General features: G+C 48.7%; 2 protein-coding genes across 2 annotated transcripts in view; one reads left to right on the top strand and one right to left on the bottom strand.

The window, feature by feature from the left end:
* The window catches only part of TTLL9 (tubulin tyrosine ligase like 9), a 54,411-nt gene extending 43,431 nt beyond the window's left edge, over window positions 1–10,980 (top strand). Inside the window, exons 10-14 of the mRNA XM_045529479.1 lie at window positions 2,614–2,672; window positions 3,432–3,628; window positions 5,020–5,133; window positions 6,445–6,560; window positions 10,193–10,980. Coding sequence (XP_045385435.1) covers window positions 2,614–2,672; window positions 3,432–3,628; window positions 5,020–5,133; window positions 6,445–6,560; window positions 10,193–10,269 — 563 coding nt within the window. The 3' untranslated portion in view covers window positions 10,270–10,980. The remainder of the gene's footprint in view (window positions 1–2,613; window positions 2,673–3,431; window positions 3,629–5,019; window positions 5,134–6,444; window positions 6,561–10,192) is intronic.
* Window positions 10,981–12,480: 1,500 nt separating this feature from the next.
* PDRG1 (p53 and DNA damage regulated 1) lies at window positions 12,481–19,105 on the bottom strand. Its single transcript, XM_045529478.1, has 5 exons — window positions 18,892–19,105; window positions 17,269–17,344; window positions 16,145–16,219; window positions 14,005–14,085; window positions 12,481–13,425 (listed from the first exon to the last, which is right to left on the bottom strand). Exons 1-5 carry the CDS (start codon window positions 18,976–18,978, stop codon window positions 13,343–13,345), a joined length of 402 nt encoding a protein of 133 aa, XP_045385434.1. The 5' UTR covers window positions 18,979–19,105; the 3' UTR covers window positions 12,481–13,342.
* Between the last annotated feature and the right edge of the window lie 642 nt (window positions 19,106–19,747).

Below are 19,747 nucleotides of genomic sequence, written 5' to 3'. Positions count from 1 at the left end.
CCGAGTAGCTGGTACTACAGGCATGCGCCACCACGCCCGGCTAATTTTTTTTCTGTATATATTTTTAGTTGTCCAGATAATTTCTTTCTATTTTTAGTAGAGACAGGGTCTCGCTCAGGCTGGTCTCGAACTCCTGACCTCGAGCGATCCACCCGCCTCGGCCTCCCAGAGTGCTAGGATTACAGGCGTGAGCCACCGTGCCCAGCCTAGAAAATAATTTTCTATTTTCTATTAATAGAAAACGCAGGGAAGACGATAAGAAACCCATGCATCCACCATCCAGATTTAACAGATTAATATTTGACCATATTTGCTTCAGATATTACACGCCAAGTTTTAAAACAAGAAATGTATTTTAACCTGACTTTATTATATATACTATATATATAGCTTACACACAATTACTCAAAAATATATACATATAGTGTATCTATAGATACATACAGAAAATATAAAAATATTCACTGAAACAATGTATATAATAGTGAACAAGTAGAAACAACGTAAATCATGCTTGAGGAATGGTGAAATGGATTATAAAGCATCTACATGGCCGTGTGTCAGTTAAAAACAATAGGTAGATTGAAGTGTCATGACACGGAAAGTATCCAGGATAGGTTATCAAATGAAAAAACAAAATGCAAAGTGAAGAATTGGTATGTTTGTGATCCCAGTTTTGCTTTTAAGGAAGTATGTTTCTGTCAGGGCAAGTATGAAAAGATCTCTAATCTATTAACTCTGAAAACTGCAGAGGATTAGAATCAGGTCAGGAAACATTTATTTTTCAACTTTATACATATATTATCAGTTGTGTCTACAACTGATAGGCATTATTCTAATAAAAATAATAAAACATTTAAAGGACATAGTTTTTGCAATAAAAGTGGTATAGCTCACTAAAGACAAATCAGAAAATGTAGGAAAGTACAAAAAAGAAAAGAAGCCCTTTCTAGGTACATTTTCTAGCAATAACTAATTACCATTTTGGTGTATTTCCTTCCAAGTTCACTTGCAGATGTTTTTGTTGTCATTTGCCTTTTATATTCGAGTGATCCCACCATATAAACATAACCCTTTTTTCACTAAACATTATCATCAGTATTTTGCTTGTAGACATTTGCTATTAGTTAGTTACAAAGTATTCCACTGAGTAGATTTGTTGGTTTACAAACGCCTCATGCTGCAGACATTTGGGAAATATTCAATTTCTTGATGCAGTGCTACAAAGGAATATTTTTTTTGTAAACCTTTTACTGTATTAAGATTTTGCCTTTGGATGGTGTCACAGAGGTGTAAATACTGGGTCACGTGCATCTGGCCAGATTGTTTTCCAAAAAAATTCTCTTTATTTTTACCATCCTGTTGACACGGTTCATTTCACCCCAGCTCCCCATTACTGGGGACAATCATTTGAAAAAGCCATTCTGAAACAATTGGCAGTCTAGGTGAAGCATGTAGAAGCATTCATTATACTATTCTTGCAAATATTCTGTGAGTTTTGAATTTTTCAAATTGAAAATGTAAAAAAAAAAAGTAACTGAAGATGAGGAAGCAGGTTTCACGTTAGAATTTACATCTCTCCTAATTTGCATTTCCCCTGTTCATTAATACATCCCTTTGAAATTGTGTATCTTCTGTCACCGGGAGCTGTGAGCATTTTCCCAGATGATCTTCTACCAATTATAGTTTCTCTTATATGTTTTCTTATCTTTTATTCAATAAATAAATAAAAGGTCATACATTCCATTGATTTTCATGTGACAAGAACATTAGACTCTCACATTTGCTGCAAATCTTTTGTCTAGCCCTTTTTGCCTGTAAGTTTTGTCCTGACATCTGTTTTATTTTTGTGTATTAAAGTTGACTCCTTAGTTGAGTCCATAGTTGTCCATTGATTTCCTCTGTGATTTCTACCGTCATTGCTAAACTAAGAAAATTCTCTTTCCTCTAAAGATTTGACAACTAATCAGCTTCATTTCTCTGTGGATTTTTTTTTTTTTTGAGACAGGGGTTCACTCACCCAGGGTAGAGTGCCATGGCATCATCATTGCTCACTACAACCTCAAACTCCTGGGCTTAAGCAATCCTCCTGCCTCAGCCTCCTGAGTAGCTGGGACTGCAGGGCCACACCACCACACCCAGCTAATTTTTATACTTTTTGTGGAGATGGAGTCTCACTCTTGCTCAGGCTGGTCTCGAACTCCTGACCTTGAGCGATCCTCTCGCCTCAGCCTCCCAGAGTGCTAGGATTACAGGTATGAGCCACGGAGCCCAGCCCTGTGGACTGATTTTGATTGTGTGTGTATACTTTGCTTGGCTGTGGAGAAGGGAGGCTCTGAATTCGGTTGACCCTCCACCCCCACTCTCCTCTTTAACCCCTCCTTCCCCTCTGCTCCTGGGGAGGCCAGAGCAGTGAAGTGTGAAGAGCTGGGAGCCACGCTTCCTTCATCAGAGGGGAGTGATACCCGCTCTTAAGCCACTAACGCACTTTGCTGAGCATCCTCTTTTCCTATTTTTTAAATAACAGCTTTATTGGGATATAATTGAGCTTTATAGATAAATATATTTAAACATTGAGATCTACATCAATCCTTGACCACCAACCTCTGCCAGATGTTCACCTCACCAACGTTGCTGTGCAGAAGACGTCTCCCGACTACCACCCGAAGAAGGTGAGGGAGCTGGGGCTCTGTTCTCCAGGGATCCAGCCTCCTAAGGCTGAGCTGGAAGTGGCAGGGGGACTATGTCTGGGGCTCATAGTTCACAGGGGCAGGGCCCAGGGCAAGAGTACAAGCGGAGGCCCACGGACCATGTGTCTAAATATTTCAAACCTACAAATCAACTAATGCACCCCTATGCAAAAATATGTCCTCTCCTCCTACCTGGCATGTATCTTCTATCTATTGATCAATTGATCAACTAATGTATCATACAGATATACTTAATATCTATCTAATCTATATAAAATAACCTGCAAGGCCGGCTTCAAATACAGAATTCTCAGACTTGTTAGAGTTAAGGGCCAGATCAGAGGAGCGCAGGAGAGAGGGTCCCCAGCTCACACCTGTTCCCTTCTTTTCCCTCCCCTTGCTCTATCCCACACAGGGGGGGCCTTGTGCACACACACCCCTGCAGACAGTAGTCTGGTGGTCCCTCCTCGGCCTTGGGATGCACACACGGTCAGCGCAGGCTGTCCCCAGGAAGGCAGGCTCAGGGAGAGGCCTACGCAGGCTGAGTGGGCAGGGACTTCTGGGGTCCTGGTAGCCAGTCCTCTTGGACATGCAGAACTTTTGCCCCACAAGGAGGGGCACACCCAGAGTCATCCCGATCACAGGACCTAGGGCTGGCCCCTCTTGCCCAAGCCTAAGGGCAGTCATTTAGGGTCCCAGCTAACTGAGTCCCCTCTCCCATCCCGGCTGCCCGGGCCCCAGGGCTGCAAGTGGATGCTCCAGCGCTTCCGGCAGTACCTGGCGTCCAAGCACGGGCCCAAGGCGGTAGAGACGCTCTTCAGCGACATGGACAACATCTTTGTCAAAAGTCTGCAGAGCGTGCAGAAGGTGATCATTAGTGACAAGCACTGCTTCGAGCTGTACGGCTATGACATCCTCATCGACCAGGACCTCAAACCGTAAGTGAGTGGGTGGGTGGCCCAGCAAGCCAGGAGGTCATGTTTTGCACACTCTCCATACAGACTGTGCTCAGGTTTGAATCCCAGCTCTGCCTCTTCTTAGCTGTATATCCTTGGGCATGCTTCCTTTTTCGGGGCCTCAGTTTGCCCGTCTGTAAAATGGGGTTGGTCATTGTGCTTATACCTTATAAGATCTTTATGAGGAATAAGTGACATATAGTCTGCCGAGCACTGAGCAACGTGTGCCTGGCACGAGAAGCCCTTTCCCAATCATCTGCTGAGTCGGGGATCTTTCCCTGGCACCAGGCAAGTCCCCTCTGTAAGTCCTGGTGCTTTGAGGATGCAAAGCGCCGTGTAAGGGAATATTGTCACAGTGTCGATCCCTGCCAAGAATTTGGTGCACTCCGCAGCGCTCATGGAGGAGGTTGATCTGACACGTAGAACAAGCCTGACCCGGCAGGGACCACAGTGATGGCCTCACATGTGAGGACATGGAGGCCCAGTGGGGTGTTTGGGGAGCCTGAGGTCATGTAGCAAGTCAGAGGCAAAGCCAGGCCTGGGGTCCAAGTACCTGGGCTGAGCTGCTCCCCACCGGCACTGCCGGCTCCAGGACCCTGTTCAGGGTCACTGTATGTGCTGAGGGGCTTCCTGAGCCAGGAGTAGGAGCCCCAGAGCAAGACCTAAGTCAGGCCCTGGTTCAGGAACAGGATCTCAGCAGCACCGGGTCTCTCTCCTTTGCCACCTACAGCGAGGCGAGGTGCAGCCGTGGGCCTCGCAGTGGACACTACGTGGGAATAAGCTCGGGAGGAGGCGGCACACGGTGGAAAGGGGCCCTGGTCTCCTGCTGGCTGAGCCTGCCCCTCTCTGCCCAGCGTCCTGTCTGCAAAATAACCGGGTTGTGAGCTGGAGCTCCTTGGGCTGCTTTCAGCCTGCAAATACCTTGAGTTTGACCCTCAGAATGATTTCTTTTTAATTTAAATGTGTTGACAAGCACTGAAATTTGGGACATGTTTACATAAAAATCAGAATTGTTGGCTTTTCTGGAAAAATTAGATGACCTCGCCATTCTGGGCTCACATCCCTTTCCAGCCCATCACGGTCTCGCCCCTCCCTACTGTCTGCCTGACCTTTGCCACAGCAGGTCGGTTGCGTCTACAGCGCATTTTCACTAGGAAAGGGAAGTTTCTCTTGCATCCACCTCTCTATCAGAAGAAGGAAAAACAGTAACAGCACGAGGACACGAGAATCATTCTTACACCCACCCAGCTCTCCCCATTTAAGTTCCCTGTCCTCAGCCGGGAAGGTGGAGGGAGCAGCCCTGGAGGAACTGGGGGTGGCGCCCGGGCTCCCCATCTGGTCCCCCTACAGCCCTCTGCTCCCTCCTGGTCCAGGTGGCTCCTGGAGGTCAATGCCTCCCCGTCGCTGACAGCCAGCAGCCAGGAGGACTATGAGCTCAAGACCTGCCTCCTGGAAGACACCCTGCACGTCGTGGACATGGAAGCCAGGTGAGGGAGGGCAGCCCAGATCACGCGCCCCTGTACATGACAGCTGGGGCTCCCACCGAGGAAGAGGGAGAGCCTAGAACCTTGGGACTCGAGTGGCCCTCAGAGGTGGCTCTGGCCTGCCGCACCATCTTACAATGGAGAACCTGAGATGTCCACATAGAGTCAGGTCCCAGCCCAAGGACTCAGCCTCTCTGGGGCAGAGCAGGGCCAACTACAGCTTTCCGAGACTCGTTCTAGAAGGATTTTCTCAAAACTCTCTGACTGTGGGACCCTGGACTAGTCACTACACCTTTCTGAGACTCAGTTTCCTCATCTGCAAAATGGGAAACATCATGTCTACCTCTCAGTTGTTAGGGTAATAGATAATGCACTTTATAGTGCCTAGTTAAGTACTCAATCAGAGGCTATTTATTGTTATAACAATGTGTATATAATGAAAAAATCCAGGGGCTGCTTTCAGGAATGGGTGAATCCAGGTGCGCAGTCAATGTTGCCTGGTTTGTTTTCTCTCTCTCTCTCTCTCTCTCTCTCTCTCTCTCTCTCTCGTTCTTTCTCTCTCTCTCTCTCTCTCTCTCTCGCTCTCTCGCTCTCTCGCTCTCTTGCTCTTTCTCTCCCTGCCCCTCCCACCCCTCTTTCCTCCATATTAGCTTTTCCCCAATTATTCCAGCAAAAGTTTGAGGGCTGATTCTCACTGCTGGGGATTGGGGTACATGCCCATTCCTGAGCCACTCATCATGACTCTAATTGGCCAGGTAGGTATAAGTCTTGTGCCCGCCTCCCAGGGAGTAGGGTCAACCCCACCTGAGCCACGTGGGTGAGGGAAGGAAGAGTGGTTCTCAAAGGAAAACCTGAGGTACCCTGGGACAGAAAGAAGGTGAAAATGGATGCTGAGCAGGCAGAAACCACAGGTGTCCACTATCCCCACCATCACTTATTCATTCAACAAACATTTGAACCCTACTCCGTGCCAGCTCCTGTGCCACATACTGGGGACACAGTAAAGAGTAAAGAACAAACAGACTAATCCCTGCCTTCATGGAGTTTATGGTTTGAGGAGGAAAGGAGACTTTAAGCCAGAAATCACAAATAGGCACATGCTACCAAGCAAGAGAGCCTTGGGGAAAAAAATAGGAGACGGCCCCTCTGAGACCTGCGTGGGCCCCTGGGTAACAGCCAGTGAATGGTTGGACAAAAGAAGGAATCCTGACGGGGTGGACACTGATAGGGTTCAGGGAGGGGTCAGAGACCTACCTGGCTTGGTCGTAGGACCCCACCAGGTGCACTTCATTAATTCCGTGTGTCTTCTGCCAGGCTCACAGGAAGGGAGAAGCGAGTCGGGGGCTTTGACCTCATGTGGAATGATGGCCCTGTCAGCAGAGAAGAGGGGATGCTGAGGATGGGAAACTTCGTGACCAACACGCACCTTGGTATGTAGGAACAGGCGAGGAGGGGCACAAGGGATGGGCCATGGGAGGTGCCAGAAAGTCTAGGAGGCAGCTTGGCACAGCCGCTGGATTGTTAGAATTCGATTTGCAGCTTATCAGCTGTGTGGCCTTAGGCAAGGGACCTAACCTCTCTGCTCCTCATCTGTAAAACAGAGATTCAGTAGTTTCCATCTCAGTAAATCCCTAAAATCCTAAAGACATTATTATTAATCTATCAGCAGGTGGGTTTCAAAAGACTTAGGTGGAAAACAAACAAATGAAAAAAATGTATGTATGTTGTTAAGATAAATTAAGGACTTCAGGGCTTGACTTTAAACTTGGTTTCTAAAAAGTAAAAATTTTCCCTGATTATAAAAAGTATTCACACTCATTGTAGAATATTTGAAAACTAAAGAAGGAAATAAAAAACCATCCAGACATAAGCATCTTTAACAATCTGGTGTATTTCCTTCCCGTTTTTCAAAAATGCATATATTCATACTTTTTCTTTTACAAAGTTGGCATTGGGCTGGAGTTTCCAGTCCCACTTTTCCACGTGGCATTTTCCATTCAAGAATATCAATAAAAGCCTCCCTTTTGGAAGTACTTTTTGGCCAGGTCTGGATAAAATGTTTTACACACATTATCTCATTTTATCTTTAGGCAGCTTTTATTGTCATTTTACAGTTGAGGAAATGGTCGCCAGGTGTTACATAACTTTCTGAAAGTCTAGGTCACAAAAGGTGAGCCGGACTTGAGCTCCAGTCTGTCTGACTCCAAAACCCGAACACTTGACCACTAGACTCTCTTGCTCCTTGGCAGAGTTAAAAACAAAATTTACCATATTTCAGCTCATATATGTGCTAACATTTACTAAACCAATTCCTTATAATTGGGTATTTGGCACAACTGCAATTTTTCACTTTTATAGATAATGCCATGATGAACATCCTCTCATAAAGCTTAACTGAAATTCTGGCTGTTTCCTCATGACAGATTCCTAGAAGTAGAATAACTGGGTCAAAGGAATGGACTTATTACAACCAAGTTGCTTTCCAGAAAGATTATTCGAATTTGCCAGTTTTTAATTTAAAAAAAATATCTGTGCCAACTTGCCAGGTACAAAGTACTAACTTATTGTAATTTTATGTGCATTCCATTGGTTACTGGTGAGGTTTCAGTTTTTAAAATTTACATTTCTTTTGTAAGCTGTCCTGACTTTTTTCCTGTCTTTCTATGGGTTGTTTACAGTTTTCTAAATTTATAAGGTTTTGGAAGACTGACACTTTTCAAGCTTTAATGTGCACATGATCACTTGGAAATCTTGTTAAATACTGATTGTGATTCAGTAAGTCTGGGGGAGTGGGCAAGATTGCATTTCTTCTTTGGTTTTTTTTTTTTTTTTTTTTTTTTTTGAGATAGAGTCTCACTCTGTTGTCCAGGCTAGAGTGCCATGGTGTCAGCCTAGCTCACAGCAACCTCAAACTCCTGGGCTCAAGTGATCTTTCTGTCTCAGCCTCCTGAATAACTGGGACTACAGGCATGCGCCACCATGCCCGGCTAAATTTTTCTATATATTTTTAGTTGTCCAGCTAGTTTCTTTCTATTTTTTAGTAGAGATGGTGTCTCACTCTTGCTCAGGCTCATCTGGAACTCCTGAGCTAAAACGATCCACCCGCCTTGGCCTCCCAGAGTGGTAGGATTACAGGCGTGAGCCACCACGCCTGGCCCCAAGATTGCATTTCTAACAAGCTCCTGCGTGATGCTCTATTGGTTAACTATTGCTGGGTAACAAACCCTCCCCAAACCTAGCAGCTTAAAACGACTATTTTATTTGCTCATGATTCTTCAGGTCTCTCCTGGGGTCACTCACAGGGCTGCAGGCACCTGGCAGATTTACTGAGACTTGATGATAGCCTCTTTCACACGTGTGAGGGTTGCTACTGGCTGTCAGCTGGGCCTCTCGTTCCACGTGGCCCCTCATCCTGCAACCATCTAGCCCTGGCTTCTTCAGACAGTAGACTCAGGGTTCTAAGGAGGTGAGAAAAAACATTGCAAAGCCCTTTGAGGCCTAGGCTCAGAAGTCTCATAATGTCGTTCTGCTATAATCCATTAATCAAAGCAATTTGCTAGTCCGGCCCAGTCACCGGATAAGGAAATAGACTGTACCTCTTGATGAGAAAAAACGGCAAAGTCACCTTGCAGAGAGGTGTGCATATAGGAATGGAATTATTGCAGCCATCGTTGCTAAAAATGCACCTCAGATTGTCAATGCTGCTCGTTCTTCAACCCCTGTTGAGTAGCAAAGGTGTAGACAGTGATTCTACCCCTTGGCTGCATGTTGGAATCACACGGGAGCTTTAACGTACACTGATGCCTGCCAGAAATAAAGATATGGCTGGTCCAGGCATCAGTATTTTTTAAAGCTCCCAAGTGACTCTAATATGCAGCCCAGTTTGAGAGCCTCTGCTTTAGAAGTCTCTAGAATTATTTCCAAGTTTCCAGTCACGTGTTCGGGTGGGTGGTGGTACACGCAGGAGAAGGACTGATGAATCGAGCTAGGGAGGTGCTCAGGGACATCCAGGTGAAGGGGTCAGCAGATTACTCAGAGATGAGTCTAGAACCCCCGGAAGAGGTTTGCACTGGACACGAAGACTTGGGAGTTATGGCTGAGCCAGATAGTTACAGCCAGGGCTCCATGGAACCTGCTTTGGGAAACCCTGAGGATGCACATAGTGGGCTGTCCACTCAATGGAGCCTTGATGGCTGGGGAGTGCCTAGGAAGCAGGGTCGGGGTTTGGGGTGCTATGAAAGATGGCAGACACTTCCAGGTAGGTACTGTGGACACAGAGATTCTGTCATTCAAGCAGCAGTTTTGAGTGCCATCAATGTGCCCGGCACAATATTAAGTGACCGTGGAGCTGCCTCAAGGATCAGCTCTGACAGCAGACAGCTAAGTGGTTAACACTGTGAATGTGTGAACGTGCTGCGAGAGGAGGCGTCCCAGTGGCTCAGGGCAGCCTCTGGGCATGGCCTGCCGGGGACACGCTTCCGTGAGACCAGGGGCCACTTGTGGGGAAAATGCATCTCTTAGCCAATGGTGCCTGGCACGTGGCTGGGTAATAGAAGAAAGCTGACATTACTGGGCACCTATTAGGTACCAGGCACTGTGCTTTAAATGCGTTTTCGCTGAGCGAAGCCAGGAGGAAAGAGAGTGCAGTCGTGGTTAAGGGGTGGCTCTGGCACCTGGTAGCCTGGGTTCAGATGACTTAACCTCTCTGAGCCTGTTCTCCCTTGTACACATCATTCCCAAAAGGGCTCCACAAGTTCAGCACCTGAAGCAGTCCCCAGTTTCAGAGAAGCCCCCAACCAATGTTAGCCTTTGTTGATGAATCCTCATGCTCTCTCCATAAGGCAGCAAGTATCCTGGTTTACGGACGAGAGAACTGATGCTCACAAGGGTAAATGACCTGCTCGAGGGCCATGCAGTTCAGGAACGGAGCCAGGATGCAAGCCACAGGCCACGCACAGCTCCGGGGCTCCTGCTGGCCCCTGCTCACACCAGGTAGTGGGGGCACAGGCCCCTCCACACCTCAAAGGATAGGTCATCCCAGCCAATACCCCTTCCCTTCCAGGCTGTGTCAACGATCGGAAAAAACAGCTGAGGCAGCTGTTCTGCTCCCTTCAAGTCCAGAAGAAAGCTTCCAGTTGATCCCCGGCTACTGGGAGGAGAGCGGCCCTGGGAGGTGCCACCCAAGTCCCTCCCCACCCCCAGATTCCAGCACAGCAGCACCTCACAGCATTCGCCTCCCTCCCTCCGGCCTGGCAGCAGCTTCGCTGGCTCAGCAGCTGCTGCTTGCTGCTTGGATTGGCCCCTGGATACCTCCACCCCGTCCCTGGGCATCTTTGCACCAAGAGACAGCCAATCCCCAGGACTGGATGGGTTTTAACCTTGACAGGTTGGCTGGGCTATTGGGCCCAAAGAGGACAAATGCAGCAAGTTCTGCTACCCCAGAGAGATCACACCTAATGAATGAGCACAGGCCTGGCTCAGAGGATGCTGTTGGCTGCAGTCAAGTCCTCCTGGCTTTGATACTCGGACGTCTCTGAGGTCAGTGCTGAATGGGTCCTTCAGGAGCAAGAGTTCAGAGGCTAAGGAACTTGTCTTTAAGCTGTGCTTGCAAAGCAGTTACCAGACTGTGTGTTTGCTGGGAGTCTGGGGAAGTGCTGAGCCCTAAACACATCCTCTCCTCCTTGCACATCAGGGGAACCCATGGGCCACCATTTGAAATAACCAGTGGGCCACAGCGTCCCCATTCTCAGGTGGACAAGGTGAGGATCAGGAAGCTGCTTAGTGAGGGTCTCTGCAATGATGCATTTATCTAAGTCAGCTGGGTCACCTACGTGCCTCTCAGGCCCTTCCTGTTTGGAAGGTAAGCTTTTTAAACCAGAAAGCCTTGGGCTCATGGGCAAGTTCACTTGGGGAGTTGGGTCCAAGTAAATATTTCTGCATTTTTCACATTCCTAAGCCTACTCTTCGTTTAAGAGAGGTTGCAGGGGCCAGGCGCGGTGGTGCCCACCTATCGTCCCAGCTACTCAGGAGGCTGAGGCAGAAGGATCACTTGAGCCCAGGAGTTCAAGACAGCAATGAGCTATGATCGCACCACTGCCCTCCACCCTGGGTGACAGAGTAAGACCTTGTTTCTTAAAAAAAAGGGGGGGGAGGGGGTGGCAACAAGGGTAGGCTGATTAGCTAATGGCTCCACGGGGGACCTACTCCCTCACTCTCCTTGCTTCAGGTCAGTTATTCTGGCTACAAATGGCAGAATCTGACAGCCTATCTTAAGCCCAAAGGGAAGGTTTTCAGAAAGAAAATACTGGCAAATCCAAGAAGTGAACGAGCCAGCTTCAGGAAGGCCAGAAGCCAAGCTACTCTGGACCTTCTGCCTCCAGAGCTTGAGGATTTCTTCCCTCTACGCTTGTGAGGAAGCAAGGACATCCCCAGGCACGGGCTGCAGGTTCCATATTTCCATGAGAAAGAGAGCCAGCCCCTCTCTTTGGGCTAGCAACCACCCAGCCAGGTGGCCAGGGGCAACATCCCAATAGTGAAATTGAGAGCCAGGCAGTCATACCAAAGATTATCTACACCAAGGTGAATTTTGCAACTTCCTACTTAATTTACATTTTAAAATAAGCAATATATTCATATGGTTTAAAATCCTTAATTCACAAAAGTGTATAGGGTGACATCTCCTTTCCTCCCCGCCTTGTGCCCCAAGCCCGCAGTTACTGCTCTGAGGGAACCACAGAGTGTTCATACACAAATGAGCTTTAAGACACCTGTTTTGCCCCTTGCTTTTCTCACTGAATGTATCTTGGAGCTTGTCCCTTATTCTCAATTATAGATGTGTAGCATTCCACTATCTGGAGCTATTGATGCCTTTAACTAGTCCCTTGTGGATGGGCATTTAGTTTGTTTCCAATTCCACCTCCCTACTTCTTAGTGCTATCATGGGGAAAACACAGAAACTTCTGCAAGACTCAAGAGGATGCAAACCTGGAGGTCTGGGCCAAATTTGGCTTATGTTAGGTGTTTTATTTGACCAACATCCACATTTTTAAACATTTTCTCAATTAGTCAGCGTTAGTTAAAAGATAGGAAATTCAACTTAACCATCCAAATTTCTAGTTTCTCTTGAAAAAAAAAACTTAAGATCTGGCCACACTAGCCTGTGTTCCTATATAACTATCGGCCAGAGCCAAATGGAGCACGGGGAACAGGCGAGGTGTGCCCTTAGCACGCTGCCACTTGTCACCTGCCTGTCTAATCCCAGTTCATTTCAAGGCAAGAAGCTCCTCCCCTCAGCGGTGGCATCGTAAAAGGAGCGGTGTGCCCTCACTGAAGACCAGAAGCTGCTATTCATTCATTCAGCTAAAGTTTATTGAGAGCTCAAGGAACACAAAGGACAGTTCTGTCCTCACGGCACACTCACACTAGGACCTCAGACCACTGAGGCAGACGGGACTCTGAGCGGCGCTGGCCAGGCCCTGCTTTCGGAGGTGTGGAGGGCACGCCGGACACGTGTAGCACACTAAGCGGCGGCCCCACTCACCCACCCCTGGTGCAGGGCTCCGCAAGGCCCTCCGGACTAAAGAGGGCCACGGGGGCTGATTATAGCAGCACGCACTCCCGGAAGCAAGCAGGAAGAAAGGGTGCAACTAGGGGCAGTGGGGGACATGTGTGTCTGCCCCACAGACGGCTGTGGTGAACGCAAGGCACCAAGAGTCTGTCCATCATTCACAAACCACTCGTGAGCTTCCTGCCTTGTTCCAATTCTGCTACACCTGCCTGAAAACATCTCTTTTCCGAGAGGGACGCTGGGATGACATCCCACTCTGCCCCTCTCCATTCTCCCCTGCCGGGCCGTGTGAACAACAGGCCACTGTTGAGAAGTGCCTGTTGCAGTCATTCTCACGCCCCCGCAGGCCCCGCCCCACGCGCCCACTGGTGGCCGCCAGGGCCCGTCAATAGGTCTTGTGTGCACCGAGTCCTGGCGGTCAGGTCCGGCAGACACCGGCAGGCCGAGGCTTCCCTCCTGCCATCACAGAGCAGCCAAGCACCATGCACAAAGAGGCTTCATACAGGAGTCCTGGCCAGATTCCTGATGCCCGTCCCTGTACAGGGCAGATGCTGTCTTTGCAGGTTTCAAGCTTAGAAGGTCCTGGGTCCTCCATGACCCCAGGGGGGATGCTGGTCATTGGTCCCCCATCTTGCTTCTTGAGTCTCATCCTTTCAGGATGATCTTGAGAGCTTTAAGCTCATCCTGGTTGAGGGGGGTCAGGTTAAAACCCTTCAGCTCCGGTTTGCCTAGGGAAGAAGACAATCCGTCAGCAAGTCGGGCTCCTGCTGGCTCTGGAGTCAGGCCCAGGAAAGGGGCTGACGCTGCATTAACGCTGCCAGACCCGGCCTCGAGGTTGACAGGGATGGGTCTCAAATTCTGCAATGCACCAGATGAGGTATCACTACCCACTCCTGGCTCACCATGAACCCCCAAAGTCCTGGCTCTGCTGCCCAGAGACCCCCAGATTTTTGCCACACCTGTGACCAATCTGGAGTGCTTGGGTTTATCCAGAATTTCAGCTCTGACCTTCACCATCTGACTGAAGGCTTCTGAGTTTCCTCAGTCAGAGCTATCCTGGTCCCCACCCCAGACAGTTCCTGGGACCTGGCAAAGAAGCTGTGACAAGAATAAGATGCTATAAATCTCCGTGCCCATTCTATCTCTGGGCGGCTATAAACAGCCACTCCCCGTACCTCCAGTGCCACTAACACGCTGCCCAGGCCACTGCCCGCCTCTGAGGGGCTTCCCACCCCTGCCCTGCAAAGTCCGTGCTGATAGCTCTCTGCCTCCTGGTTTCCAGTTCCCCCCAGGCCCATATCCCATACCTTGGGCCTCAAAGAGGCGGTTAACCTTCACTTTAAGTTGTTTCCGGAGTTTTTCTATTTCTTTATCAAGATGTTCCTGATCTGAAAAAATGAGGTGGGCAAAGAGAGGATGAGGTTATACCACAGTCTGACTGACCCAGGGAGTACAGACACCAGCCTCCCCCATCCCCCTTGAGAGCAAGGGCACTTAGCATTTGGGAAGGAAAAGGGGACCCCAGAGACCAGTAGAGGAAGGACTAAAGGATAGAAAGGACATGACCTGCCCAAGACCACTCAGCCAGCCAGGATATACTAGTCCCCTGACTTCCAGGTCACTGACCTTTTGTGGTCAGTGGATGGGGAAGGCAACACCAGGATTTAGACCACCTTCTAAATTCGGGATGTATGGAAAATTCAAAGGCAAAAACAAAATGAAGCACCTATAGACCTGGCCCAACCTAGATGGCTGGAAAATGGATTGCTGAGGAATTTTACAAACCCAAGTACATCAAGGTAAGGAGTTTTTAGAAAAGTGCATGTGTGGAAACATGCGACCTAAATAATCAATGCGCGAGCCTAATGCTCAAGCTTAACCTAATTAGCCACTGTAAACAGAAAAGATTTCCGAGAGTCACGGACAGCCCCTGAGAAGAGTTGGCATCATGACAGAGACAGTTATCAAAGCTTGGTGATTGATCAACTAAGGTCACCCAACCAATTCCACCTGCTCTCAAATGACACTCTGGCTAGTCTGTCTTCCCCACAGACTTTCATACTTTGTGATGGGGAGAAGCCCTGATTGGCCAAGCCTTGCAGCCTGGGCAGTGGTTCTATTTCTCATTGTAAATGAGTAACCCCAGTGCCTCATGAGGTTGTTTAGCCTGTGTCAATCCCTGAAAACCCTGATGATGTTCCAGAACCCCTCTACGTACAATGACAAAACCACATTTATGGGCCAACAGAGCCAAAGTCCACAACCTCAACCCAAGCAGGTGACCCCCTCTGAAAGCTTAGTCCGAGCAGCTTCCAGCCCACTGCCAAGCACAATGACAACTTTTAATTTTACAACCACATAATATTAGTGTGTGTTTTTCAACAGAACAGCAGGCTGGATCTCGTTTCCTCTGCTAACATTTTGATTTCAAGAGGTATGGAGACACCCTGTCTTTAGGCAACCCTACTGGTTCTCTTGGCCATGTTTTCAAGGTATAAAAGAGAAAATATGCATGACCTGCCCCTTCCCAGCCAAGGACCCATTTGCAGCCTGACTTTTTTCGTTCTTATGATGTTTCTCCAAAGAACTTCCAGGATCCTGGCTCTGGAATTTTGAATACACGCAGACCCTATAGGTTCACTCTCCCCAAACCTGCATTTTCAAACCCAGTCTCTTTTGCAGGGGATGTGAAAAAGAAAAGCTCACTCTCCCAGGCTCCTTTGCAGCTATAGTGGCCATGTGACTCAGCTCTGGCCAATGGGATGTTGGCAGGAAGTCCTAGAGAGGATGGCCTTATTGCCAAAATAGAAGGCAAGGCCATATGTGGAGAAAGCCTTTTGCCTTTCTTCTAGCCTGGGACGAGGACATGAGGCCTACATGATGACACTGTAACTATGAGAATATGCTAAGGTGCCACTGCTGGGGCACATTTGGACTGCACACTTCTGGACCACTCCTTCCTTACACAAGAGAAATAGAACCCTATGTCCTTAAGCTTCAATTTTTCAGGTTTTCTGTAATTTGCAGCCCAACTCGTTCCTCACTGATAAACAAGTACTATGCTAGGCATACACACACCTGGACTGCACACTTCTGGACAACTCTTTACATAAGAAAAATAGAACCCTATGTCCTTAAGCCTCAATTTTTCAGGTTTTCTGTTATTTGCAGCCTAATCTCTTCCTCACTGACAAACAAGTACTACGCTAGGCATATATACTGTTTTATCTCAACTTCACAACAACTGTGCTAGGTAAACACACCCCCCTTTTAGAGATGACAAAATAACCCACAGTGGCAGAGCTGGGATTAAAACCCACATCAGTCTGAACCCTGTAACACAGCCACCTTTCACCAAGCTGCCCAAAGCCTGACTCTCAGTTCTGGTTTAAGACCAAAGCTGTGACAGAGGCAGCCATATCCCTGACCCACCCCAGGAGGCCTTACCTTTCTCAATCATCTCCTTTGTCTGAGGGTGAGGCATCTTGATGAACATGTTCCCAAAGCAAACCATCACATCTTCTGAAAGAGCAAATGGTCATGCCTTCAACAAATAGTTTTTTGAGCACCTACTGTCTGCTAGGCATTGTTTTAGATACTGAGAACACAGCAGAAAAAGACAAAGTTCCTGCCCTCGTGGAGTTTATATTATAGAGGAAGAGGGAATAAATAAACAAAGATATGATTTGTCAGACCTTGATAAGAGCTGCAGAGAAAAACAAGGCAGGCTAACAGGGAATAGGGAATGCTAAAGTCGAGGAGGAACTTACTACTTATACCAGGGAGTCTGAGAAGACCTCACTGATTACGTGATACTGGGCAGAGACCCGAAGAAGGTGAGAGTATAAGCAAGACAGAGGAAACAGGGAACAGCAAAGATCAGCAGCGTGCTTGAGGTGTTAGGAACAGTAAGGAGACCAATGAAGGTGGAGTCATGAGTAGCAGGGAGTAGAGAAGGTGATATTGGAGTGTTCACAGGGGGCTGGGTTACGTAGAGTCTTGCAGGACTCTGGATTTTACTCCAGTAAGGTAAGAAGCAACTGGAAGGTTGCACACATTTCAGTGCACTCTCTTTTGGCCCCCAAGGCCCTTCATTACGGCCTGGTCTCTGCCGCTCTCTCCAGCCATCCTCGCTCTGCCCACGTGCTTGCTCTGCCACCGACGCTTGGCCTCATGTAAATGGCACCTCCTGGATATTCTCAACACCCAACACCTACCCCAAGTCCAGTTCCATCTGTAGCTTTCTCAGTTTTCAATTATCTATTTTACACTGTTTTTCTCATCTGAAGAGCACAAGGGAAGGCAGTGTCGTTTTTATATACCCCCAGCACTCTCAGCGTCTGTCATCGTCAAGGAGCTGGGAACTAACAGCCTGTCACAGAAGTGAGCAGCTGAAATCCTGAGCCACAGTCTGTGTCAGACCTGCAACATTTGCTCCCCCGTCTCCACGGGCTGTTTCAGTTTCCCCCAAGGCTGAGTCACACAACTGTGGCCTCCTGCCTGGTCTCCATCAGGGACAAGGTGATTGAACAACAGGTCTCCAGGGCTGCAGTAGGGAAGTTTCAACTTACCAGAGAGGCTGAGATCCTTCTGCAGGGCCCTCAGGCCCTCTCGGTTCTGATTCCTTTTAGCGTCCAGGTCCACAATCTGAAAACCACACGGGCAGGAAGAAACTCAGCTGCCTCTTGCCCCAGCCTGTCACCTCTTGACAGACAAGGGGTTGAAGAGACAAGGCATCATTCCTAGGTTACTTCCAAGGTCCTACCTAAAATGGACTGATGTGTGAATCTATTTCTTCTCCCACTCAGCTTCTGAGTCCTTAAAGACAATGCTTTGTGCAGGTGCCTTTCCCCCAGAGAAGGTGCTGTGAAAACGTCTGCTGACTAAATGCGTAATTTTGTATGATCTACTCAAACTTTACGGCATATCAGAATTGCTGGGAAAGTGGAAACTCCTTCCCTACACATTGCGATTAAACAGGCCTAAGAAGCTCTATTTTTGAACAAACTTCTCCAGGTGACTCTGACCTAGTATTAACAAAAACCCAACAACACAAGACTGGAACAGCAGAGGTAGGGGCACTGAGATGGTGACAACAATGCAATAGCTACTAAGGAATTGAGCAGGCAGTACAGCATGTGGCTTGAGAGTGCTGGCTCTGTAGCTGGAATGCCCAGGCTTGAACCCTGCTGCCAGCCATAAGCTGTGTAATTTCACCTCCCTATTTACTCCTCTCAAAAGCAGAAACAGAAACAGTACCTACCTCACACAGGTTATTAAACCAGAAATTAAATGAGTTAACACACGACAGGTACTTGATAAACCTTAACTGCTCCTGTGATTCCCACGCAGCACACCTTAACCCAGTATTTCATTTGATAGGCTCTTCCCCCTCTCAGTACCTGACTGACCACCCCAGCATTGTACCTGGAGATGACAGAGCGTCATGAATCATTCTTGACTCCTGCTCCCTCACCCCTTTATGTAACTATTATCACAGCATACTAAGTCCATCTTCAAAATATATTTCTGACCCATTCACTTCTCTCCATCATCACCACGTGATCCAAACCCATCTCTCATCTGGATCATGGCAATGGCCCCTCACCCATCTCTCTGCCTCCACCCAGCAGCCAGAGGGATCCTTTCAAAACCTAAATGCAATTACATCACCCTCCTTTCCCTTCCCTCCCTCATGAATTCCCTTCAAAGACTTGGCACTTAAATTAGAACTTCACCCAAACACTCTACAAGGTCCTCCATAAACCGAGCCCCACCTTCCCCCACGCCCTCACCCCTGCCCAATTACAAGGCCCCTCGGGCCTGTTTTCTGTTCCTCTTCTCCCCCGAGGGCCTTGACTGGCCGGTGCATCCAGATCAATGAGGGAGCCCGGGAACTGCATTTTGAAACCGATGCTCAGGGAAACTGCCCAGGGTCGGGATCCGAAGAGCACGGTAAGGGGCGGAGAAAGGATGGAGAGGGGATACCCAGCACAGAGCAGGCGCTCACTTAACACCAGCGGAACGAGTGACGCGCTGCGTCGCGTCAAGCGTTTGACCCCAGTTATCCCACAAATGCCCCACGTCTGTCGTCCCAGAGCCGTTAAACCACCAGCCCAGGTCAACTCACTGCGACCCCGCGCACTTCCCCACGGCTCGCCGCCAGGCCCCAGCGCCGCGGACGGGCCTCCTACCTGCCGCTTGTCCGCCAGCACCTCCTCGGCCAGCTCCTCCACCTCGACCAGGTACTGCAGCACCCGCTCCGCCTCCGGTGACAGCATGGCGCCCACCAACTCCGGCTGCGGCTCTGACGCGACCCAGCTCCAGCTCCGCTCCGGCCCCGCTCCGGCTCCCACCGCGCACGCGCCGCTCTGACAGCGCTTCCGGCGCGCCTGCGCAATTGAAAGAAGGACGGTGGCGCGCAGGTTTCAACGCACACGCGACAGCCGGAAGCGAGAGGCGGGGCCTAGCTTTGGAGGCGTGTCTAGCGCGCCCCCTGCAGGTCCAGAAAGCGCAGTCCGCAACGGGGCTTCTTGCCCCCTCCTCCCGCCCCTCATATATTTCTTGAGCACCTACTATGTGCCAGGCAGTTTTAGGTGCTGAGGATGCAGCAGTGAACAAAACAAAATCCCTGCCCTCATGGAACTTCATCCTAGTGGAAAACAACGACAATTAATGACAAAACAAATAATTATATACTATGGCAGGTAGTGATTGGTAGTGGAGAAATAGAAATCATTCTTCCCCTGTTTAGGAACACCAAGAAGGCCCATGTGGCAGTGTGACTTATATTTAACCTCTAACACCTTCAGTTTTCAAATTATAAAATGAGGAATGAATAAAAATCCTCCCCCCACTGTCTCTCCACAGGATCCGAAGGAGGCAGGAATCATTTTTAATTCAGTTTGGTCAGTGTTCGCTTGAGCCCATGGGTGTTGGGCCCACGTCCAGGGTAGTTGACCTAGACCTAAGGAAGAGGCTGAAGACTCTGGGCAGTGGGCAATGAAGTGCTAGCTCAGAAAAGCAAGTCAGTGTGGGCTGTAGGACCAG

The sequence above is a fragment of the Lemur catta genome, chromosome 17, assembly GCF_020740605.2.
Source record: "Lemur catta isolate mLemCat1 chromosome 17, mLemCat1.pri, whole genome shotgun sequence".
In the NCBI taxonomy this organism is placed as follows: domain Eukaryota; kingdom Metazoa; phylum Chordata; class Mammalia; order Primates; family Lemuridae; genus Lemur; species Lemur catta.
This window is presented reverse-complemented; position numbering and strand designations above follow the sequence as displayed.